Below are 26142 nucleotides of genomic sequence, written 5' to 3' on the forward strand. Positions count from 1 at the left end.
CAGGGAAGCCAAAGGAAGTCTCTATTAGTGCTGAACACCCCCGGCCACCAGCTACCAGCTATGCTACCATGCTACCATGCTACCATGCTACCATGCCACCATGCTACCAGCTCATTCACCAAAAATCTACCTACATCTACTTATTCAACGCAACGCAAACACTGATTCCAAATGATCGGATTTGAAAACTTCATCAATATATGTAATTAGGCAATGATCAAGTTCTTGCCTGAGTTGTTTCAGATCGCGTTTTTGACGCATCAATTAACGCCTATGAATGAATGAATAAATGTATGGATGGCATAGCATTCATCGCTCGAACTGCCATGGCTAAAGTAAAGCACTCATGTACTTCCCATCAGCATAATGTCAGGAAGTGCAGATGATTGGTGGAAATCGCTTGATAAATTTCTCTGGTGTGTTTTTCTAACCCACTTCTGTATACAATTGAATAGTATATTCATATTGAAATGAACCCGAAAATGAACCCACTTCTGAAGCATCCGTTACATATCAAGACTGAATATAGAATATAATAAGACTCTGAAATGCGAGGCTTGGAAGGCCTTGCGGCGGTGCGATTCAGCTTTGAGTGAATTGGCAAGTGAATTTCGAAGTCGGTTAGGAAAACTTTCAAGGCATAGCACCAAATTCAGCTAACGATACACCGGTACCGCATCGCAACTGACGGCAGTTCGCGTCGCGGATACCAAACAATGAAGATTTCGTTGCTCCGAGCGTGCGCTAACGTACGGCACACACCCGTTCATATAAATATCAACTCGCAATCGCGCTTCATCGCTACTAGCTTGTACGTTTGGTTTTCGAACAGTTGTAACGTAGTGCCGGCCACGTGAATTTTGTATATTAAGCTTAACCGTGACGGCAATAATTTTAGATTTCTAGTCAGGGTTCCAGGATTGAGGAGCCTGCATTGATAAAATGTGAAGGGCCGCAGGACACAAGTTATGTAACTGTTTTCGCTGTGTGATTAGCACAATGCGTGATGGCCATTCGCTGACTATTTCCTTTAGCGACGGGAAGGGCAGCTAAACTCGCGGAAATAACGTGCCGGTTCAATTCATGAATGCACTCAAAGTTTTATATGCATTGGGATTAGGCTACGTTTGCTAACATCAAACGTAGCTTCTGAATTTCGTGCGACTAGCCCATAGTTGTATTCTCGCTGTTCAAATCGCGAATGACTGCGAAATGACAAATTACGAAATTCGGTTCGCCCCGAAATTACAGGTTACGCTCACGAATCGATGGGCTTATAGCGGAAATAATTTGCAACTGTGGCCAAACTAAGATTAGCTGTCGTGTAACGCTGCTGCGGTTATTCGTGTTCACTGTTCATGAGTGAGGCTCTTGAGTCTTGACAAGCATTTGGACATTTCGATGGCTCTGTGCAACAGCCTTGTGTACTCAATGACCGCTTACTAATATAACGCCGTCGGTGTTGGTACAAATATCGTCAAACGAGCTGTTTTATACTAACTGACGAGTTAGCCACAGCTTACCGCACAAGTTCAAGAATTGACACGGTGCAGTCATTTCTAGTGGACAAACAAAACGCTAATTCGTCGGGTGATAATAGCAAATCAACAACACAATGATTGATATCAGCGCAACCACGAACGTACGGTACATTACCGAAGCGGCGGTCATTTTAGCAAAGGTATTGTCCGAAGGTCACGCGTGCACGATTATTGAACAGTCACGTATCTATCACACAGCTGCATTATCGAATATACGGACAACAATCGATGTAAAAGGGATTTCAATTGTGTTCCCCACGTGGGGCGAAGGTGCTATGCTCGAAAATAGGCGTATACTACAAAATAACGTACGCGAAATAACATGTGTCAAGGAAAGAGGTAATCCGTCAAAGAGTCGAGACTGGGTGACAGGCGCAGATCACACTTCCATGACATGATAAATAAGAACGCCGAATACACAGGGAGTATTACGCCCCAGTTGCCCGAATTCTTAAATCCTGGACTTCATAACATTGATACAGTGATGAAGTTCATATAAAAGTGCGGACTTTAAAAACAAGTATTCAGCTGTTGTTGAGTCGGTTGATGTCAACTGACAAGGATAACAAGCGATACTTGTTGAAGATAGGAAAGCACGTCAGAATCATTTCCGTTGTTAGTGTAACTCAGTGTGCATGCAATGACGCAATTTGACGCAAGATCATGTGACTGCGATTCCGAGTGCCAACAGTTTATCTATGTGGCCGCGGATTCATTTCAACGATGAAAGTATTACACGATCTGTCACTCACGCTTGATGCAAAATTGGGCTGCGCTCTGCGATCGGGTGATCCCCGCAATTACTTGACATGCTGTCTGCGACATCTAGCGGATCATATTTCTAGCTAGCGCTTGCTGTATGCAGACTTCTACTTGTCTTGTTCGAGCAAATTACCGATATAATCTAATGCTGATCCAATGAGTGAAATGTTTCTATGCAATGCTTTTCATTCTAATCTAATTTACGGTTTTCTTGAAAATGCTGCAGTAGAACTGTATAGTGTGAAACGTGCCAAGCTTCGTGTATAGACATTTGACTAGTGCGGGACGGATCGACAAATTCTCTGATCTGACTTCGTTCCTGTTTTTTTCATTCTCTGGCCCGACTCCGGTCCGACTCTTAAGCCGGATTCTAGAAAGACCGTGATCCGGTCCGAAAAAAACCGATAATAATCATCTAGACCAGTGGATCCCAAACTTTTTTGAGCTACCGCCCCACTGGACAACGAATAAAGTACCAGCGTCCCCCGACCCCCCACATCTAAACTATAAAGCGAAAGTTGTTTTGGATAAATTAGGATTAGCAATAAGACACGTGAAGCTGTTGTATATGTCATCATACTCTTTATTATATTGGTTTGATATTTTATAAGAATAATCTGAATTCTCCACCTCCGTCTATGTGAAGTAGTTTTCTGCTGTGAGTCAGAAGATTTGTCACGGCACTGAGAGCAAGTTATAATAAATATAAGCCGGGAGGGGCAATGAGGAAAAATGTATCTCGACTCTGAGAGAGTATTTCTATAAGTTTCAAGATTCAATTATGTGTCCAGAACGATTGATAGTATGAGATGTTGAACTTTGTTCTACAATTTCGTGCTCGTAAATTTCACGGAATGGACTGATTATCCAGTAACGAATTTTCGATTGAAATTTATCTTCAAATCAAATTGTTCAGTTTTTCGAGATGATTACTGTATGCTTCTACGTCAAAATTTGATGGGCCTATGCGAGCTGGACCGTGATCAAGCCCAGGCAAGCTTGAGAATTGGAAAAGTTCACGTCTTGGTAAATCTATCTGATCTATCACGGGCTTATTAGGCTACTGAATCCAGGCAGTTCCATTTTCACCTTGATCGGATTTCACCATCATTAACAATTCGACTCATAAAACTTGATGAATGTGTCCGTCAATTATAAGCGATGTATTTTCTCGCACCCAGAACTATTGAGGGACAGGGTCGCATCAGTGTGAAAACTTCACGACCGTTGGAAACAGAGAGTAGAATCGTGGACGGCAGTTTTCCTTAAAGCCGTCGCGCCTAACTGTGCAGCAATACATGTGTACAAATACAAATACATCGTAGTTCTTACCGTACACAATATAGCGCGCTTTCCGGTGATTCTGCCGACCGCATGCTGAATCAGTTCATTGACGGGCAGGATATACATGGTTAAGTAACAATGGACTTTTCCGGTACAGCAGCTTAGACAGACCGACGCCTGGATTGACCATAAATTGCCTTGCCATAACCGATTTTGCAGTTTTTACCGCGTATTTTGCTGCTTTATTCATCAATCGTTTCACCACTACGCATCAGTTGCCCTTTAAACCTTCACCTCCTCCATCTGCTCTCAGCGTCCCCTTCACGCTCATCTACGCCCACTTTGGGAACCACTAATCTAGTCATAGGTTATTATTGAATATTGATTGAAACAAAACTAACAGGTTAAAAACTCAAAGATCAGCCCCAACCCTATTCTAAAGTTATTGTGTCAATTTGGACTTACATGCGGTTTATTTCCATGAAATGTTCGATGTAACTATTGACGTCAGGGTGGATGAGGACAAGGCTGCCGTTTTCTTTATGAAAAAGTACTGATCATCAGGCTCCAATCCGACTCCAGCCAAAAATGAGAAAATCCGGCAGGATATCCAATCCGGCTTCGGTCCATGCCCCGCTCTACATTTGATATGAGCTGGACTCCATTTTTGTTGTATTTCTCTCTAGATAGGAATTTAATATAATTTTCAAGTTTTTGCGATTTCATTAATCCTAATTCTAATCTTATTTGAAACATAACTGTGTAGCCATAATTTATGTTCTAATCTAGTTGATAAAATGAAAATTTCCCGGATATCCAACTCTGGCCTGAAATATGTTTTGGGAAAACACTTGGCCGCTGAAATATTCTATTGGGCCGGTGGCGTTTTAGTGCAGCGGTTCTCCCATTTTTTATTGACTTGAATCAAGTCGGCGTCCCACGTTGACGAAGCGCTAAATTCGTGTTCCCCTGTTGTCAAAACCACTTGCAATAATCAAAACCTGGTTATTTGCGTCACATACATGGCATGTACCCACAATCCCATCCGTATGACGCCATTTCAGATCGTTACCGTTTCACCTCGGAATCCCGGCGTCACCACAGTCTGCAAGCTCTTTTAACGCATCCCGAAAAATGCTGACAGAAGTTCGCCGCTCCAAATTGCGTTTCAGATTTTTTCAAATTATATTATATTAGAATTATAAGTACACAGTTGTTTCCAAATTAGATTAGAATTGGAATTACTGAATTCGCGAAAACCAGGAAATAGAATCAAGTTCAGTTCGTAACAAATCAGAGTTCATGCTCATCAACAAGAGAAAGGCGAATCTCTATACAGCAAGCTTAGCTCGTTTCGCATTACAGGTCTCCTGCAACATTTTCATGAAAACCAATTAGATTAGAATTAAAATCAGAGCATAGAAATATTTCATAGATTAGAATAGAATTATATTACTGATTTTTCGCTCTAGTTCGACTAATTAGACAACAAGAATTATCTAGTTGGACTAATCTGATACCGACGACTATTCTGTCCCAGGTTTAGATAGTTATTGGAACATGTCGCCAAATTACTCCAGGACATAAAATGAAAGATGAACAAGAAAGCAACGGACGTTAAAGAAGAATATGCCAGGTAAGTGGTTTACTATAATCTTACATCGCATAGCGTATTTTTTCTACCAAGCATAGCCTACATCAATGGACTCCAGAATAATCGTTACATTTCGACAATAATTTAAATCCATCATTGAAATCTGGAGGTATGGAAGTATATGATGGATCTCCGCACATACGTCAATCTAATTTGGCTGTGTTACATTGCATTAAAGATTGTTCGGTATACATCCGACCATGCCAATTTCATTGCACTTTGTGACAATGCAGCGGTTGATCCCGACTTCGCAAGCAGGTCGTGCGATATGACCAACCGAAGTCGAGAAAACGTCTGAACATTTCTTCACTAGTGGTTTCCTGGCGGTACCAGCCGGTGCCGTCGTATAGTTGTGCAGATTATATTGACACGAAGGCGTTAAAAACAATTGTTTAATTGAAAATGGGAAAACGCCATATTGAGGCGAACGTTTCCGTGCTTTAAGTCCGTCTAAAGTGCGGGAAATGCAGGACCAATTTTCGACACTACGCTCGCGGGCATCGGCTTTCGTTTGCACCGATTGCTGATAGCCTGAACGGTTCGCCGTTTAAAACTTTGCGCAGTGTAAACTTGGTGCCTGTCGTACGATGAATATGCCAAAGGCACAAATCGATGATTTGCCGTCGGGTGGGACTTTATAATTCACGTTGCTCGCCATCAAAATGTTGCTAAATAATTAGATTCATACTATTAACACGAACGCATTTCATGACTTTGAAATTAGTTAATTAGTTGAAAATCAATCAAGTACGGTATAGGTTTATGTGTATATAATTAATGATGAATACACCGAATATGTCAGATACTAAGCAATAAAGCATATGTAGGCTTTGTATAACATAGTGGTCTCGGGACCCCGGTGGTTCTTGAACTTTTTAGACCGCGACCTGAATCTAATTTTAATGGCTTCTCTCGATCCAAGCCTCGCAAATCAAAAATACATGAAAAAAAACACATCAAAATGAGCACATCTTCAATGTTAGAATGCTACGTTTTTATGGGTATAGAGGACGCGGAGACGGCAGTTTACGCAAATCAGCTCTATGAGACAGGTCTGAATCACACTATTTCAAATAGGGGTCCATTGTTTTCTCATGGAGTCGCATCTGTACTGCATTTGTACTACTGCCCACTCAGATTGAAAGGACTGGACTATTCGACGCCGACCATTTCGACGATCTCACATCAATGTCGAAGGTTTTGGCCAACCAGCGCTGGTCAATTTGGGTCAAGGTTTTATCGCCGCCGATCTTTTTGGCACCGCACTTTGCCCAGCCCAAACTTCATGTCTTCATGTGTCCCGGCGCGGAAGGTGTTGCCCTCGAAATACCTGTGTATCATTATCATATTCCCGCACCCGCTCGTTGCGCACCACACACTAAATCATCCCATCGGTCTCGACGGTTTTGTCCAGAGAGACCAATGTCGAACAAATTTATCATGAATTTAAACCGATTTGTGTAATACAAAGGTGGGCTCGCACAGCATACCTAACACAGTGATACATATAGGCTACCTCTGGTGCCGTCGCGACTTGTAAAACATATTATGAGGGATTTGGTGAAAATTTTGACTACGATACAATGATTGAATAGTATGTTCCTATTGAAATAAACCAGGATATTTTCGGCTGACACTCGTCTGGGGTAATCGTCAGCAACTTGTGGCGAATTAGACTAGCCGCTGACAATTAGGCTACCCCTGGCGATTGTCACCCGAAAATACCCGGGTTCATTTCAATGTGAATATATTGTTCAATTTTATATTGAAGTTCTGTCCTTCCAAGAAGCTCCACAATACAATGAAAATGGCCTCGCGTTTAAAAATATTTCAAGATGAATTTGATGAGCTCCGTTCGAATCAAACCCACTGCACTCGTCTTTCGTTGTTCCGCGTGAACGGGGAGTAGCAGATACCAGCTTAGAATTGATAGCGTAGATACGCAAGCAAACTGCATCTCATTCAATATTTGTTTCATAAAATTATGCCAAATCGGAATTTACATCACAAACGATTCCGATACACAAATATGATGGTTTATGGACAAGCTTCAAATCTTGACTTATCGGTAGAAAAATCTAGAACCGGGACAAGAGATACCTTACCGGCTCCTTTCGATAATATGAAACGACAATGGTTTGTACCATTTTCATCTCGTGCCCTGTTTTTTAGAACGGACAGCTCTTGCGAAAGAGAGGGGATATTCCAGCAATTTTGCAACCGATTGCCGAACGACCTATTCTATTATGCCGTGAGTATCAGACTTTGTACTAAGTACTGGATTTTCGAACTGCGCAAATAGAACTAGAGCTAGAACTAGAACTAGAACTACTAACCTATAAAACCGGCCACTAACTAACCAGAACACAACTAGAAGCAATTCTGAAGCAACAAATACGAATTACCGGATTGCAAATTAGCTAAGCAATTTGTATATTGGATCTACATTTCAAAGGTACGGGTTTTCGAGTTTGAGATTGGACGGGTTTCGGTTCCCAAACCAACCCCTGGCCACGCCATGTTAGTAGCGTGTAGCGATGACTCTGAGCTAGCGATGACTGCAAGAACTCCACACAACAGAACAACCGTATCATGATTCATGCCAAACGACGACACGTGTTTTCTAGTTGTTAGGCAACTATTTTTTCTAATGCGCAATTAGAACTAGAACTACTCACTTTCTAAAAATCCGCAGATAGAGAACCATAGTAGAACGCAGTAGTTAGTTGACTGTCATCTAACTAGATTGGTGATTTGCACAATGTCTGGTCTGGTAAAGTCTGCAACGCGAATCATATTCTCGGTGCTATATTAGTGTAATTTTTCTTATTGCTGACTGCATTCCTCCTCTGAACATTCGTCATGCTCTAATGGCTTCATGTTTGGGCACCGGAGGGGTCTGAGTAGTCATTGTTACTACTCAGAAGTGTAGAAGCACTAAATTTCGACTCAGTTAAAAGTAGAATTAACGATGTCAAGACATGTCCAGAGGTGGTCTAATCTGCCCCCTACTCAAGTAGACTTCGCCGTGTTGTGGTACTAAAGTGGAGGGTGTGATTTGGAAAACATGTCAAAACTATTTCAACTGGAAGTACAAAACAAATGGCATAGAGCAGACTTGGACGACTTATAGATAATCCTAGTTATGAACGAGAGCTGAAAATCCATTTTCATAAAGACAGGTAGAGGAAAATGGCGAGTGTCAATCCATCTCTTTGGTGCACATTAGGAAAAACCCTAACAAATCATCTCTGTTTGTATCAGTAGGCCTAACCGTTGGCAATTAAAATGATTTTGCAAAGAGCACAGTATATGGAGGATATTTCATCTCGGACGGTAATTCTGTTGATGTGAATCCTGAAATTTTAGCAGCTTTGAAGCGGAAATGCCTTATGATTTCCCTAGTCACAGCTTAGAAAATTACGTATTAGGGTATCATCCATGTTGCACATTTAGAGGTTTCGGGACCCTATACCGAAAATGCTTCGCCGACCGCTGGTTGAGAACCACTGCTGTAGGGTTTTCAAAACAACTTCTGCGAGTTTATATGTTCTAGTGGTAGACTACAGCATCCAACGGTCTCAAACCAACATTCTCCCATCACTACGAAGAAGGCTAGACTGATGAAGATGAATATACCCGGCACCCGCCCAAAAATATTTTACTTTATGTTGGTTTGCGATATAATTTTGAGCCATACATAGCGTATATTTAACAACTGCATCTCGTACTCCAACTTCGATGCTTCTTACCCCAAGGGGTTCGTGGACCCCTGGGTAAGAACCGCTGATTTAAAGGCAGCGCGCGATGCCAAATTTTACTTACAGTCGCAACGCCGGCACTGGCGCAACCATATCGGCTTGTGTTTCCGCACTGAAGTGCAAATACGTTTATTTTTTTTGTGCGATCCCACGCGTATATCAAAACGGCGAGATTGCTTGCACTGCAAATTTACTCAGCTCGTGTCGTACAACTCTACAAGATAAGCGCGTGTTTGGTGATCTGGGCGTCAATCATTATTTTCAACGGTGGGTTCTTAACCGGTGTTCCATGTAACATTAGGGATTCCCTGTTGCAGTCTCAGGGGTTCACTGGAGGTTAAGACTCACACTCAACAAATATATATGAATTTACGTATCAATCTGATCATATACGCCCGTCTTTGCCATCATTCGTTGCAATTAATTAAGCCAGATCATTAGTCAAATTGTAACTGTTACGGCTATGGTGCGCAATGGCGCAGTGGCGCCTCCATCCTTCGGAAATGCCAATTCTATCTCCAATATTTATAAGCTCATTTCCAATTAAGCTATTGCTATCTCGCTGTTGCGTTTCGGCCGAACAATCCGATGGACTTTGCAAGTGAAGTCTTACATTTATGAACTGGTATCTGAAGGGAGCAGAAGTCTCATTAATTTGCGATAAATAAGTATTCAATATAATATTTTCGTTTTGTGCGAAAATTGTATTATAATAGGTTATTCTTTGAACACTCAGTAGATGCACGGTACATATTGTGCACCAGTAATATATCATATTTGTGCTGTGGTAGATTTTTGTATTTATGACTTGAGTATCTGCTATTGCTTGTAGCTTAGCGTAATTGTTCCGCGGGTGAGTAAAGGTTAAGAACAACTGATTTTCAGATCTACGGAAGCTCCGACAGCAAAGGCAATATCAGGGTTGCAGACGTGAAAAGAGAAAAATTCCAGGACACGGTCAAGGCCGAGTGCGAGCCCGTTGATAATGTCAGTCCCGTTAAAAAGGAAGTGGGTGGAGACGCGGTGTCCACTGCTAGCGACGCATCGGCAGTCCAGGACAGTAAGAGATACGGATTTCGCGTCCGGCGACTGAAGACTCGCAGAGACGATGAGTGAGTTTTGCCGTTATTCATGCAAAAAGTTTGTGATTATTCGCAAATGTCCAGCTACAAAAGTTTAAAATTTGCTTACGTCCATTATGACTTATGACTTTCAAAAATAACTTAGCAAGAAACGATACAGAATAAGGTCCGGATTCAACGCTGGAAAGAGACACTTTCGTCCGCCAGTTGAGTAGCCGTGCAGTAGACTTACTGATTTCGCCATAAACTAAAATCGAGTACTTCGTTATTTCCACCAAGGCGTAGAATGCAAATCAGGTAAACTACATTTTATGGTATAGAATTTCGCTTCTGGAATGAGTGTAGCTCATTAGAGTAAGTGTGAAAGCAACATTTTTGCCCACCTCAAAGCGTGTTGTACACTGCAAATACATGATGGGTGGGAAACAGGCGTATTGACCAGATTATCCACCATAGCGATGGGTCCGAATCATGTGTGTGTAGATTTTGCTTATTGCGCATTATTGGTGGCATGTCATCTGTCACGCGTCGTCCGTGCTGATTGTGCAAACTGCTGATGTCCTAGCGAATAAATTTGCTGAGTAAATACAAATTTAATGACCATCGCGTCATTGGATAAGAGGATTCGATATTGCTCAGATTATACTTTGATTCCGAATTTGAGATAATTGAAATATACGCCATACGGATGCATTAACAACGAAAAATAAAATTGCAAGGCGTAATCACACGTTGGGAATGGTGCAAACATGTTTCGACCACTTGCTTTGTGCGGACTCAATGCGGACTCGATGAGTCCGTGGCTACGAGCCTTTACCTACGATGGGATTTGATGTTTCAGTGCTACAGAGGTAGCCAAAAGCTGGTACCGATTAGAAGTAGATGCCATGTCGCGAATTGTTACTCTATAGTACACGTAGAAGTAGCGATCTCCGAATAAGTAAAAATTATGTATTCTAGAGATAGTTTTACTTAGAAAATAGAAAACTGTTTAGTAGACGTAGTGTACTTGAAAAGTATTACCTGTATAGGCAAAAGCTACTTTGTACTCCGAAAAATAGAATAATTCGTTACCGACGACCTCTACATTGCTCTGGGACTTATCTACTATAAATATCATGTAACACGTTCAGTGTAAAAATATATTGACCTAATCTCGTGAAATCCGAGCATGGCTACCAAAATAGGTCAGTAACGAAGTGCTTCTACTTTTTCGGAACACCCAAGTATGTTTTGCCTACTGGCCCTAATTGCTGAAGTACTTTGATGTCCCACCAATACTTGAATGTTTTCAGTATTGTGGTCGAAACTAGGCCTAGCAGACTTACATTCTTTACTTGGAAATCGCTGCTCCTAATTGAGATTTACGAAGTTTATTACACGTCAACTTGACGACTTTGACCTACTCCGAGTCATTCAGTGTCCACTTGAATTACTCTTGTATTGTTTTGGGAATGGCTACTCTACGTAGAAATTTACGGTATCAGCTCTACCCATACTCGCTATGCTGACTATATACTTTGACCACATACGTACATCGCTTGTTAGATTCGACACTTCTATATGCGAGAGCTCTAGCGACGAATCTTGCGCTGAAGACGTCGACGAGGCGAAGTCTTCCGCTGACGAGACCTACGACGTAGCCTTTGACAACTGGAGCGTGGTCCGTGGCTCCAAAAAGAAACCCAGCGATAGCAACCCCAAAAGCACCAAGACCTCCCAAACGCAGAAAGCGTCACAGTCCGCTAAATCTGCTCCACTGGCAAACTCAACCTTCAAGTCTAACAGGGCGTACTACAAAAAAACACCTGGAATAATCCCCAACAACAAACAACTCCCCAAAGTGAAATCTACATCATCCAAAACACACCGGCCTGTCGCCAACAAAGCGCCTTTAATCACAAAGGGTGCTGTAAAAAGGCTGTGTAAATCCGACCACAAACTGTTAATCAAAGACAGAAAATCGCCGCTGTCAGGCATTCCCAAATTAAACCCAAACAAAATCCGATTCGGGTACAACGCAACCACTGCGACAGAACCGGAAATGCGTCACATTCGGCGTCGACAGTTACGACAATCTGTGCAGTCCCTATCGACCCCGTTCGGTAAAAGCTCTTCATCCAGTGACGAAGATACCCCTTTATCAATGACTACGCGGAGCGCTAAAAAGCTCTCCCGAAATGTACAAAGCAAGGACAAGCCCACTACTGAACCCACACTGCCGTGCACAGACGTGCATGCTGATAAAGGGGAGCTATCAGTTGAAAGCACGGCTTCGATTACGTCCGGGAAGGGTCTGAAAATGGTCATTCGCCGCCAGAGCACTGGGTCAGCAATTTCTCACAAGACTGTTGACTTGGAGCCGGAAAATGGCGACAGTAAGGACGACTCTGCTAACGGCATGGGTGCGTTAAACGGATTGCAGGCTGGTGATGCCCAGGGCCTTGGTGAAAATGATAATTCTGCGAAAAATGAGCAGAAAAAAACGGAGAATGATGTTGTTGCTGAGACTGTTAACGCAGAGGAAGATCGGGGAAACGATTGCTCACCAATACAAGCGGGGAGCGATGCGAATAGTAAAGACGGTGGGTTTACTATCGGAATAGGAACAGGACGTAGTACATTTTTGTCCTTGATGTTTTTGCGGCATATACACCGACTCATGATATACAATTAAACATACACAGGATTAGTGCATATGCACACTATGATTACGTTATGTCGCGTCTTGGATAAAAATTAGCATCTGTCAATGCGGATTCGGTTGTTCGACATTTGTGCATTCGACACAATGAAAACTGCTATAGACAATTGACTGATGAACACACTGCACGCGACAGTTCAGTATGTGACTACACAAGAGTTGTTTTCCTTCCAATTTTACTAGATATACGATAAGATGGTTAGGTTGTCTAAAAAACCGATGCAGAGCAAATTTGACTCGATTCCAACCAGTAGGAGCGAAGCTATTGGGATTAAAAGATTATAAATTCATTAAAAAATAATTCTAATTTTACTGGTAACCACGCGATATCGTTAAGTGTTCTAACAAAATCAGTGCATAGCAAACTTGGCTCAAATCCAACCCGCAGAAGCGAAGCTATTGAAGCTAAAAATATAAATTTACTAAAAACAAAATCCAAATTTTATTGGCAACCCCATCCTCGTGATATTGTTAAGTTTTCTAAAATACCAATGCATGGCACATCTGGCTCAATTCCAACTAATAGAGGTGAAGTTATTGATGTTCAAAATTTTGAATTTGAAAAACTAGTATTTACGGTGGGAAATTCTTCAATTATTATTTATTCATCACAGAACACCAATAACTTAACTTCGCTTGGTGGGAATTGAGCCAAATTTGCTGCGCGACGTCTCTTATAGTCAGCCTAAAATTTTTATCGAATAGCCAGTACGAATTGGATAAAAAAGTTGGTTTTGGACAACCCCATGCACACTTCGATAAGTCACTATTTAGCATGCGACACCCAACGGGTTCCCAACGTAAGGGCCATGAGCCTTTTACAGGGAGGGGGGGGGGGCATGGAAAAATTGAGAAAGCATGATCTCGTTGTCTACTTTACTATAACAAAAGAAATTCCACGCCTTTACTTCTGATGACAAAGCAGCGCAGTGTCTTGGATATTCAATGTGACGTATGACTGGCCCTTTTCATCACCAAACCAGCAATTAGACATTTTTAGAACAAAAACGGGCTCAACCACCACGTTATACTGACGATGCAATAACTAATTCACTGTCATGTTTGCTGTGTGTTGTATTTATGTTATTTTATTATTCTGATTACTGGCTACTGTTTTCAACACCAGTTTTTTAATAATAATAACCCTTCTTAATATCCTCAAAAAGTTCATGGGGGGCATTGATACTTCTAAATTTTCAAAGGGGCCACGATGGAGAAACGGTCTATTGTATCCTAAACGACACCAATTCCATGAGTATCATAAGTATTTATCGTCAACAATTATATCATTTCCAATTTGAGAAATTCAAGGATGTCCCAGGAGAAATCGCGTTGTATTGGAAAACTAATATACCCCGAGATCTAGCAGGTGGTGTGTAGTAATTTTTCTCAGAGTTTGTGACAAATTCGTCCGAATTTCCTACGATTTCTCTCCCGCTCCCGTCACTCCCCTTTTAACATATATAACGTATTTTATTTTTCCACGAGCTTCCTTCACGACAGGAAGTGTTGGAAACTTGTGCATTTTTACTTCAACACTACGAGGTTCACGCGTATGGCATAACCAAAACAGTTATTTCTGCTCGTAGCAAGGAAGCTCTCATGTTTAAATTCGGCATGCGTACAGCGTCCGCAGCAGAAATCCTAATGCCTTGTTGGTGGTGGCCAATCCTAAATGATGTATCTGGGTATTCTAACGGAAACGGCCTCATACTTCATTCCATGTTGGAGTGAGAACTGAGTTGTATATCGTTCGGGAATTGGGACTGTTCAGTTGTGCTACTGTAACAGTACCTGGGCACATACGTTCATTATTCTGTGCAGCCAAAACCAACGATGACTAACATACACTAGACTTGTACAAACGAGTGGATTTTCCAAGCGGGCAACTAAAACTACAACTCTACTCCCTTTTCAAAATTCCCAACTAGAACTAGAACTAACGACCTTAGAAATTCCGCAACCGACTCGCTAAAACACAACTATAATAACTGATAATTAGGGCAAGTTTTTTGTTGTAGTCAAATTAATAGCCTGAAAAAATTGACCCAGTGACAATATAATTTTCGGTGGTCTAGCCTGAATGTACGTCAAATCAGAAAGGACATCAAATTTGAACGACAGTGAGATAATAAAGCGATCTATTTACATATAGTATCAAATATTTCTAGTAAAAGGTTAGTTGCATGAAAAATCGAAAGAGCTGCAAAAATTGCATGAAAAAATGAAGGAAAGTTGCAAAATGTTGCATTATAAGATTCCTACAAACAACCTAGAAACCACACTACATAATTTCTGAGCATTTAGGAAGCCGCCGAAAGTTGTTGCAAAAGTTGCAAAAACTTGCCCTACTGATGATGCGAATTGCTGAATTACAAATGAGCTACGAAATATTGGTGTTAGAATCGGCATTTTCAAAGGACAGGGTTTCGAGTTCAAAATGAAATGGGTTCCGACCCCCCCAAATCCAGTCCCTGGCTACGCCACTATTAGTAGTGACTATACTCTGAGCTAGTAACGACTGCAAGAACATCGCTTAACAGAACATCGTTATCACGATTCACGCCAAAAGGCGACATGTGTGTTTCCAGTTGTTTTACGAATAAATTATTTGTAAAATCCGAATAAATTATTTGTAAAATCCGCAACTGAATTACTTGTAGACTCCGCGACCAGAACTAGAACTGGAACTCCTAAAAACTAGTAGCCAGGGGACCGTCAACTATAACCAGATTGTCAGTTTGTTCAAGTTTGACGTAGGACAATCCTTCAAAGCGCGATCTAGGATTTGCAAGTCGACCTCGGTCCGACTATCGGTAAAATACATCTAACGAGATCGGACACTAATACAACCCAAAATACACGAACCATATTGGGAAGGCGTAGGGTTTAACGAGAACCAAACACAGTCCAAGGTTTTCTAATAAGGTTATTTCATACAGATATGGTAGATGTGCCGTGTTTTCAGTATGCCACCCGCGCCAAGCCTTTGAAGTGTCTCAATGTAATATCACTTTACTCTCACAACGCCGCAAGCCGTTACTGTATGTATAATGAATTCAGCTGTCTCGGTAAAGTAAAATTTAGGATTCTTGTATATGTCTGTGTAAATATTTTGTCACAAAATCCGGTGCGCCCGGCGGGCATGTCGAGCTAAGCTTGAAAGTGCCAGCGGGCGAATGAAATTATTTGCCACGTTACGCTCATTTATCACTGAGTCACTGCTGAAAATGCCACCGCCTTCCGGGTGCATGACAATTCGACAGCCGATATGGTCCGTGTTTAGTTTGGGGTTATAAAGTCAAATGCTCAAGTGACGCATGCTAAATCGCCGTTTTTCATTGAGTCGCGTGCTAAAATGCCGGGCAACCAGCCGCCAATATCGTCACTTCGATGCGTATCGTTGATGCTGTATTTTTATAATGATAGAAAATATTACCTTTTCTACGTTGCATGTTTTGCAATCGGGCGGAATGAACTACTGTATTATACCCAATGCAAAAATGTGTGCTTCAATAACAATTCTAGACACCGTAGTTGTTATATAATATACAATAGTATAGAGTTGTAACTTATATAAGTCCTGATTTTCTGGTATCAATAACACCATTCCCATTCATAAACACACCGAAATATTTCCTTACAGGCCAGAGCACTCCGAATGACGCGCAAGACAGTCCCCCGGTACAGGCGTCTATCGCCACGGACACGCAGCATAAAATCTACGCAGACGACGATCAGTCGAAAAAGAAGAAAGCCAAGAAAAAGCGTCGCAGAGGTATTACAGATCTACGCGTCTTGCAACAGTTGTATAATTATCTGTTTATTGCAAACTGATCGAGGATGCCCTTTACTTTTCCTTAGTAGAAGGTCGTTAGCGTATAGAAGGTCGTTATCGTATGGAAGGCCGTTAGCGTATATCTCCCATTCCTCACTGTTAGTTGAAAAGTTTATCGCTCGCATTCCTCAAAAATCCGAAATCACAGTATCCATTGTCTATTACGAAGTTACGTAGCTGGTTGCAGTTTAGTGTTTTGGGTTAGAAATTGTGACATTGTCCTTCTTCAAACGTCATTATAGAATTGTGAAATTGTTGAGTTCAGTCGACATTGTCATCAGTTCAAATCACCGCTAAATGAAAGGATATGAACGACATGGGCAGTCTTTTAAGAAAAAACCTCTAGGAACCCGCGGAACACTTACGCTAATCCGCAAGGCTCCGCGGAACCCCAAATTTTCGGCATGTCATAAAAACAAAAATCCTCAACATTACACATCTAATACATTACTGTAGATTGCTGGTCTGGTGCGTAAAATGAACTGTGCATCAATCGACTGGTAAACGAACAAAACCATTCAAATATGATTTCTACATAAAACCAAATCCGTGAGACTAACTCAGGAAACCCCCAGTGTTCCATGCGGTTAAGATCCACAGCAATAAATATCTGAGATACAATCACCAATTCAAGGACGGGGTTTCGGTTTGGAACCTACTCCCCTCTGCGTACTACACTGTACAGTACACGACCTGAATCAACGCCATATACAATTACGCCACTGATCGCGCCTTACCCGCAACCAATAATGGCGTGTCATCACAAAGCATAAGTATTTCTATGTGTCTGAACCTCCTATAAGACCCCTGAGACTGTCTCGCAGATCCCCTGGTGTTCCGTGAAACACCTGGTTAAAGAACCAATGGCCTAGAACTGTTGTGCAGTTGTACATTGTAAATTGAATTCAAAGTAACGGTAGAGAACATAAAATGGATGACCAATGTGTTTGTGATAAAATGAAATGGAGTCGAAACGACTTGTAGTATTTCAATCAAACACCCATCTTGGCCTAAAACGTGCGCATATGAGACATCGTGCAGTTGTACCATGTACACTCGATAATAAGAAATGAAAGATTAATGAAAGGGACATCGATGAAAAAGAAGTGGCATGTGTTGGAAGGCGAATAGATGTCTAACCGTGGTCCTGTATTCGCGAGAAAGATTTATTCTCCCAATCTTGTATTTAGATATAATATATAATGTATCATATGTGTAATGTAATGTAAGATATAGATCCACGCCGATACGTGTGATTTTACGTGCCTAGGTGATTGTGGGCGACGACTTTAGTCCACCCGTCCACCCCCCCCCCACCCGTGCCCATTGTAATCCATTGAGAGATGAGGTTCTAGCCTAGGTGGTGCAGTAAATATCTTATGACTTTGTATTCCTTAATTTGCGCGATCCCTTAGTTCCTCATTAGTCACGTTCACTTGGTTATTAGCGCTGATCATGAATAGGTAATTTCCGCCTGGATCACATTTAATCCTCGTTTGCCCGTAGAAAGCATTAGTGGATGCAGGTGAAGCTTATACCATACCGCGAAGTGCGCAGCTGTTATAGACTGAGTTTGACGTTGTAATAGCCCACTGCGTGTGCGTATGCAATTGATCCGTAGATTGCATTTTGGTTAATCAGCGATCTGTTTTTTGATTTCTATTGCTGCTCAAATAGCCCGCGTGGGGCGTACTAAAAGATATTGTTATTAGCTGGAACTTCAGGATTCACAAATGGTCCGCGGACATAATCGCATGCGACATAGTAGCATGCGACACTTCAGCATGTGAGTAAAATCGGGGTTAGGGACAGGTACGGTTGAGATTTAAGATTGAATTAGGGTTAAATTTTGGGTTAGGATATAAGTTTTGATTCCGGCGTTAGGGTGTTGGTTAGGGTAAGTTCTGTGGTTGTGAAACCACATGTCAAAGTGACGTATGCCAAAGTGTCGCATGCTGTTCTGTCGTTTTTCATTGTGTCGCATGCTCATTACTCATGTGTCGGGCAACCCTGTTTTGTGATGTCTAATTGTCTATGGTTGCTCAAATGGCCTGCGTGTCGCGTGTTGAAAGATGTTGTTATCAGTTGGTACTACGGGAATCACAAATGCAGCATCCATACAGCTCAGTTTGTTATTTTAAGCTCTGGCCCATTTCTCGCATGATACGAGCTTGGAGTTTTTAGCGCCAAGTTGCTGTAATTTTCGCGCACCCGCGATTGACGATACCTGACAGCGCCAAAGGCTGATGGATGCTTTATTGAATTTGTCAGTGTAAGAACACAAAGCAATGATCAGCATACACACGGCATACAGCTAGTACAATCACTGCGCTGTAACAGCAACACATACCAATCACAGAGCAGTTGATTAGTAATTGTCAAATAGTCCAACAAAGAATACTTAAATCTGTTCAACTTTCGTTTTCGAATTATATCGGGTATCTTATTCCAGATGTTGGAAGCAGAGTTGGTCAATTAGAAAGTTTTCAGCTTTTTCAAAATAAGTCGGAATTAGATAGTATTCTTTCGCAGTTCTTTTCGGAAATAGATTCAAATTCGAATTAATGAATTCGCAAAAACTTGGACAGGTAATTATATACAAGATTAGAAGGAAATACAACGACATAATGTTCAGCTAATATCAAATCGTAAATGTCTGTACACCAAGCTTAGCTCGTGTCGAGCTATACAGTTCTTCTGTGGCATTTTCGAAAAAAAACAGAAATCGGATCAGAATTAAACTAGATCATAGAAACATTTGGCGAATTAGATTAGCATATCAGAATACCGGCGTTTCGCTTTAATTAGTTTAATTGTTCAAGAACTAGAATTATATCTCGTTTTCTGGGGTTACCATAATTTAAGATCGGAAAATTAGGACACATTTCCCAAGTTTCAATAACAGACATAAAAACGGGGTATTATTATTATACATATAACTGTGATTCTAGGTCAGTTGATGTTTCTTGTCGGCAGTTCGGGTTGACCTTTTTCAGTCTTCGCTGTTTATTCGCCTAAAACTCAAAGCGAAAAAAGAGGACATCTGAGCGTTCTTGGAGGACATTTTACTTTAATTGAAAAAGAGAGGTATATTAAGTCTGGAATGGCAACAGCAGGCTTGGTAGCCGGTAAGCAATGTGTTGATCCAGTCGCTAGTGGGCGATGTGACTTCGACTTGGGAGTCCAGCGCAGTGCCTGCTTATATGGCAGTATTACGGTCTTGGCTTATCGCCACGTGGCCTGCGTAAGTCTATAGTGTAACTCGATGTCGTAAAAGACTTTTCTCACTGGCCAATGCAAATACAAACAGCCCATTCTTTCCTTCATAACAATATTACGGTACTCCCAATTTCGAGTGAAGCGTGTAGGAATAATACTAAGACTTGCCCGTGGGCATTCGTCGAATTTGAATTATTTTCCATTGACACACTCCGTTATGCCGCGGGTCATGGACTCTACGCGCGCTCAAGTCACAATTCTCATTTCTGGCGTACAAATATCCCACAACATTATTCGGCCTCGAGACATATAGTAGTTGGAATTATTATTCAAATTTATGCAGGCGCGGAGATGCTCGGTCTAGCAGAGGCGGGCAACTGGAACATTTTCAGCTTATACGAATTAGATTAGAATTAGAATTATAGCTACACAGATTTTTCCAAATTGTATTATAATTAAGATCATTGAATTCGCAAAAACCTACGAATTTAATTCCATTCTAAAATTGAAAAGCAACTCACCATAAAATCAAGTTCATTCATATCAAATCAGTTGTGAGAATGGCAAATTTTTCAATACCAATCCTGTTTCGTTTCGCACTATACAGTTCTCCTACAGTATTTTCAGGAAAATCAGAAATCAGAGAGAGAGAGAGAGAAAATAGAAACAATCCACAAATTGGATTTGGCATTTCGCTCTAATCATTCTACTTTTACTACTAGATTCATCTAGATTCTAGATGTCCAAGTCTTCTCAGTAACAAATGCGTCCTTGGTGCGTAAAGATCAATGTTACTTTGTATCCATAGCACGATTCAGGTTTTTCGAGTGCAGTTCTGAAGTTTGTAGAAACAGCGCCGGCCAATCAGTTAGCGCCACATAATGCTCCTCCTGAAAGAGCATGTGGACACAGTCGATTGCAATAAAGGGTGCTCGTTGCTGCTTGTGCAAACATTGCTACTGTCTGTCAAAACTACAGGTGGTCAATATGTTTCTGTATGTTTTGCAAGTGATGATATTTTCGACAGCAACCGACCCGGTTGCAATTTGTTCTCTTGGTTCGTTTCGAGTCGAACACTACCGAATCCGAACATGTGTTGTTCACAATCACCCCGACGAGAGGCTTCGAATCTGCAATTATGTTGAATCACTGTCTATAGTGTACGACGTACGTTGATCACCAAATACCGTGGAATCTAATCATGGATTACGAATTCTCGAGTCTTGTTATTAGCATTCCTGCTGAAAATGACATTTCGCTAAAGAATGATTACTCTCACAAAGCATACGACCATAATCCAGCCTGCCAGCCGTCATCTGGTCACATTTCACCCGTAGGAGGGATCATCATCTCTGCATCTGCTGCAGGCTTGAGAACGTAAGGATAGCGTAGTCAGTCAGGAACTGTATGCTGATGGGGGTTTCTTCGCCATTTTCGGACATGATGTGGGCCCACCCCACACGCCTGTCGTTGTGGATGTATAGATCCAGCTTTGGCTGCTTTGCAGTTGCAACGTTATGAAAAAGAACTAATCGACATTTTGCTACACCAAGGGATGTTATTGCGTGATTTATTCTTGAGCTATTTTCTGTGTCGATACTTTAGTGGATACTGGATATTATCAGTATCAAGTATGTCGCGCGTTAGATGCCTGGCGTTTTGCAAGAACTAGTAACCGTCTGAAGTGACAATGCGCTCTAAATACTTCAATATACGTTTGAAAAGTATATTCATATTGAAATGAACCAAAAAATTGTAAGGGGTATAGTCGTCAGCAACTGTAGTAGGGACATGCAAAGAACATTCCATACGATGTAGTGTACTGTTGATGGTGTTGAACTAAGCTGAAAGTGTGAACAGAATGTTAGCAGCCTCCATTTCCCTAAGAAAGCCACCGTATTAAAGGGTTTTTAGAAGCGTTTACGTGTGACCACGATACCACAGAGATTGGAGAAGTGTAATTAGACCAGTCGTGAATATCTGTGACTTCAGTTTTAATATGGTGGCTTTCTGGGGAAAATGGCTGCTTCCAAAGTATTATTCACATTTCCAACTTCAAATTCAGACCACACCATATTTGAGGCTCAGCGCCGCTATAAATGGGTTGTTGATTATTATTTGATTGGCGATTATAACGGAAGTGGTTTTGTTCGCCATATCCAAAAATACATTCAACATATAGGGGTGACATTTACATTTAACATATATAAATGGATGATGCGGATTAAAAGGCTCTTCCTTTTCGACACGTCATGACTAAGTTGAAATGTGAGCCGGTAAGGCGCAGATAGGGCCCGAATTGCGTACTAAATGGATATGTATTATACAATATCTTCGACTTTGAAATGGGGCGGGCAGCTGGCTATGCCACTGTTTGTGGCGATGACTGTGAGCTGACAATGGATGCAAGAACATCACACAACAGAACACCGAGGTATCACGATTCACGCCAAACGAAAACACGTGTTTTCTAGTTATATTCTAAATAAACGACTAGACCTACTCACTTTTTGAAATCCGCAACTAGAATTCGAACTAGAACTACTAAATAACGGTAGTTAGTCGACTGTCAACTAAATAGATTGGTAGCGTGTACAGTACAATGTACATTGTAAAAGTCTGCTGGAGCAGCAATGATTTCGTCAACCCGACGCTCGCAAATCATTTCTTCGCGCAGCGTTCGATTCTGCACGTTCGCAAGTCGCGCGGAAACGACAATGATTGCTTTCCTTCCCCCGCCCCGCACGAAGGACAGAAATATATCCAATTACGCCTCACATCTTCAATCAGTTGCTAATCAGTCGCGCAACTCATCCGGTCGGGATGTCCGCCGTTTGATATTGACTCCAGAAAAGTCATCACGATATACGAAGCACAGTGCAGTTTGATTCTGTTGCTAATATCCTTTCGGCGACAAAACGTGTACTTCGTCAAACTTCGCTAATTCGAATCTCTTCCTTTCATATTTCAACGAGGTGACGCAGCTAGTCCTCATGAGCCGGTAGTTCATGGAATATAGAGTCAATAAATACGTGACTGGAGAGGCTTGAGTTGCAGTATACGACTACTGGAATCAGTGTATTCATGCTGCATCTTAAACATTAAGTCTTAACAATCAGTGCACTTTCCTTTCTTAACCTTAGCGAATTCGGTTGGTGCATATATAGCTGTGCTGTATCTAAGCCCCGCTTATGCATCCAGCTCGCTGTCCTTAGTTATAGTCGGAATGTAAGAATCGTAGCGTACGTGCTGCTTGATGTGCGTCACCCGTTTTGGTGTATTTTAGTTTGTATAGTTGCGTGGTTATCAGTTATTCAGTGGATTCCAGGTTAGAGAGAGCTGGGTAATTGATTCATTATATTGTTAATTGCATGCATGTGCTGTAAGGAGTACAGGAAATGAAGTAACGATCGAAAACCAGATTTATTGTGAGATATTGCTTAAATTGGGTTTAGTTTTCAAGTCTAAACAACTCGATGCTGTTCATATTATTTTTTACTCCATTTCACGTGACTCAATACTCATGGGCACGATACTGGCGGGTGTGTGCTGGAATTAACCTACTCGGCCTAGTCGACGCCGGATCTAATTTCATAATTTGGCAATCCTTTCCGCGCTTATTTGCCATCTAATGCGAAATGCGATCCGAAGCCTTTTCAGCGATTCGCGATTGAAATAAAATATGCAAATCAGCCCTTTCGTCCCGGATATTTAGCAGTTTGGTGCTTTCAACAAGGTATCTTGTTTTGCTTAGTGCTTACGTTCGCTGCGGGAGACGCAGCTTTGCCACGAGTTCGTCCGTATACAATTGATAACAACAACTCATTTCAGAGAATATATTCTTAGTAGTAATTCGAAGATAATGGTCTTACTACGCATATTGACTGACGAATATACAAGTCTAATAAACCGTCAACACTTGAGCTGGGATTCTGCATTCGACCACGATCTATGCCTGTGGTCTTGTGGTAGTGCATCGTACCATTATCCTCCACCAGTCCGCCGGTCCGTGGCAAGTTTCAAGCCGGCCCGCTAAATATATTAGACTTTGATTGCTCGATTTCACAATGCACGAATTTGGCCGCTTGTCCGCTTAATTAGAGAAAAGAAATGTCAAAATTGAAAATGATGTCGAAATATGAAACGTATTTTTCTGCATGGTGTCGTTATATAGATTCTACGGTCTGCTATGGACTTGGCTTACGTCACAATGCTGGAAGTGCTGTGCAAGACTGTATAAAAGTAGCCCACAACTCGTTTAGGGACAGTCGTATAGGAAAGCCACAGGAAGACGTTTATAATAAATTTCGTTGAATTTAAACAGTGCAATTTAGTACCATTTGGCAGTAAAATAGAAGCTGCAACCATCAAACTCGCACTTCTTTCAAATGAATCCGAATACTCAAACTCAAGTTGGTGGTTTTAGTGGCACTTTGCCTCGCAGACACTATTTCAAGTTGTAAAGTGAGATATAAAAATCGAAATGTCAACTTATCGCGTCGGTACCTTCAATCTGGCTTTTCACGGACAGTTTTCGTTGGGTTGACCTTTGGGTTCTCGAAACAGCCGGTTTTCGCGTATACTTTGGGGCGAATTGACCTTTGTAGTCGTGTTTATGTAGTCGCCTAGCACTCAGAAGAAAACGAGGGGACGGATTGCGAAAACAGAGGTCCTTTAGGCGTCCTCGGAGGACATTTAGGTTTTCTTGAAAAAGAGGACATATGGTATTCCTGACGTGTAACACCTTCAATAACAAAAGGAAGCTGAATTAAATTTTACTAATGAATGTTGGCCGGTCCGCACCATTTATTGTGTTGACGTACCAGCCCGCAAGGTCAAAAAGGTTGAGGACCACTGCTTTAGATTACATGAACATCTTTCATCTGTATTCATTACGTCAACGACATATTACTCTTTGTGAGCAGCGCCCACACTGTCTTTCCGGATAATTACTCATTACACAAATAGCTTGCGTTTCCGGTTCCAAGTCGTACCATATCTACAGTACAGATCCTCACCCAAGCACGCGCCGTCTTATGCTGGCGCGTATGATTTACCGGGAGAGAGAGAGAGAGAGGGATAGGGAGAGAGAGAGAGCATCAGTCAGAGCTGCCTTCCTGCAGGCGGCAGAACAAAGTGCGTAATAGTGAATTGTGATGATATATGATGGGCTAGGTTATATTTTGCGTTTTCTAAGATTCCCTTACAAATGCAGACGTGGGTCGTTTAATACTACAGTCAGTCAGTCTCTGTTGGCGGTAGAACCGCCCATGTATTGTTGAGAATGTTCCAATGTATCGAAGAATAACTTGAACTTGACTACAAGAGAGGATCACCACTCGTCAATTCCATAAGCTTTACGGTTTATAACCAATTAACCATAAGCCACAGGAATGGGTGCAATGGATCGAGTCCTCGAATCTGAATACTTGAGTATTATTTCTAATGATTCGATTTTAGTTGTTAAGAGACAAATTTTTCCAGTTCTGAAACGATACCCTCCACGCCGCTAAGAGCTTATTCATCAACGGGGATCATATAGTCTCGATACTGTTTACCGTTGAGGAAGACCGTAAACATCGATTGGTCGTATTGCAGTACACGAAACGTGTAGAACAAAGCTACGCAAGTTCAGGACTAGTTGTTTCAACTCTGTAGAGATATTTTGAAACCTCGATTAGTCATATCGCAGCATCTTGTCTGCGAAGCAGTGATTAACATACAGCATTGTCGCAAAGTGCAATGACATAGGTATGGTCGAAAAAATACCAATTCACCATCTTCAATGTGATGCAGAACTGGTGTTATCTGCTTTGTGGTCGCGTAAAAGGTACATATTGGAACGATCTCGGCACTCGTATCAAAGTGGAGTTTTTGACTGAAGTGATCCAAGCGCGGCCGTGCTATTTAGTGTCGTTTTATTCGTCCTACCGCCTAATATTTACTTCATCAACTACGCCGCTCGCTTCTGTCTCGGAATTCGCCACACCCACAGCTGTCGAGTGGTAGGACGTTTGTTAAAGCGTGCGGTTAACTAAACACCCAAAGTATGCTTTTGCAGAACAAGTGTTCACGTGTCATAAGCGTTACTGGATGGGGATTTCACCACGCGAATTCTCGAATTCTCACGAATTCTCGAATACGATACACTAAAAACGATAATCGAGTATTTTGCCGATTTGCACTCTGGCGCACTGTTTGGATCAGGTAAACGGCGCCATGTGGTAACAAATTATGCTTTCGCACCTTGCCAGTGGGTGAATAAATTACACCGATTCTTATGGAGACAAACCCCGT

At 41.6% G+C, this 26142-nt stretch overlaps 2 protein-coding genes across 2 annotated transcripts in view; one reads left to right on the forward strand and one right to left on the reverse strand.

Annotated features, from left to right (window-relative positions):
- LOC145458561 (nondiscriminating glutamyl-tRNA synthetase EARS2, mitochondrial-like) overlaps positions 1 to 15636 on the reverse strand; it is a 205182-nt gene extending 189546 nt beyond the window's left edge. The window contains exon 1 of the mRNA XM_080336967.1: positions 15631 to 15636. The gene's annotated coding sequence lies outside the window, so the exon portion shown is untranslated. The remainder of the gene's footprint in view (positions 1 to 15630) is intronic.
- The window catches only part of LOC145458559 (uncharacterized), a 39867-nt gene continuing 14566 nt past the window's right edge, over positions 842 to 26142 (forward strand). Inside the window, exons 1-5 of the mRNA XM_080336963.1 lie at positions 842 to 5223; positions 7414 to 7492; positions 9888 to 10114; positions 11633 to 12669; positions 16435 to 16566. Of these exons, the coding sequence (XP_080193089.1) occupies positions 5183 to 5223; positions 7414 to 7492; positions 9888 to 10114; positions 11633 to 12669; positions 16435 to 16566 (1516 nt within the window). The 5' untranslated portion in view covers positions 842 to 5182. The remainder of the gene's footprint in view (positions 5224 to 7413; positions 7493 to 9887; positions 10115 to 11632; positions 12670 to 16434; positions 16567 to 26142) is intronic.

Source organism: Botryllus schlosseri, chromosome 16 (genome assembly GCF_051294905.1).
Source record: "Botryllus schlosseri isolate E-star chromosome 16, Bs_hap1, whole genome shotgun sequence".
In the NCBI taxonomy this organism is placed as follows: Eukaryota; Metazoa; Chordata; class Ascidiacea; order Stolidobranchia; family Styelidae; genus Botryllus; species Botryllus schlosseri.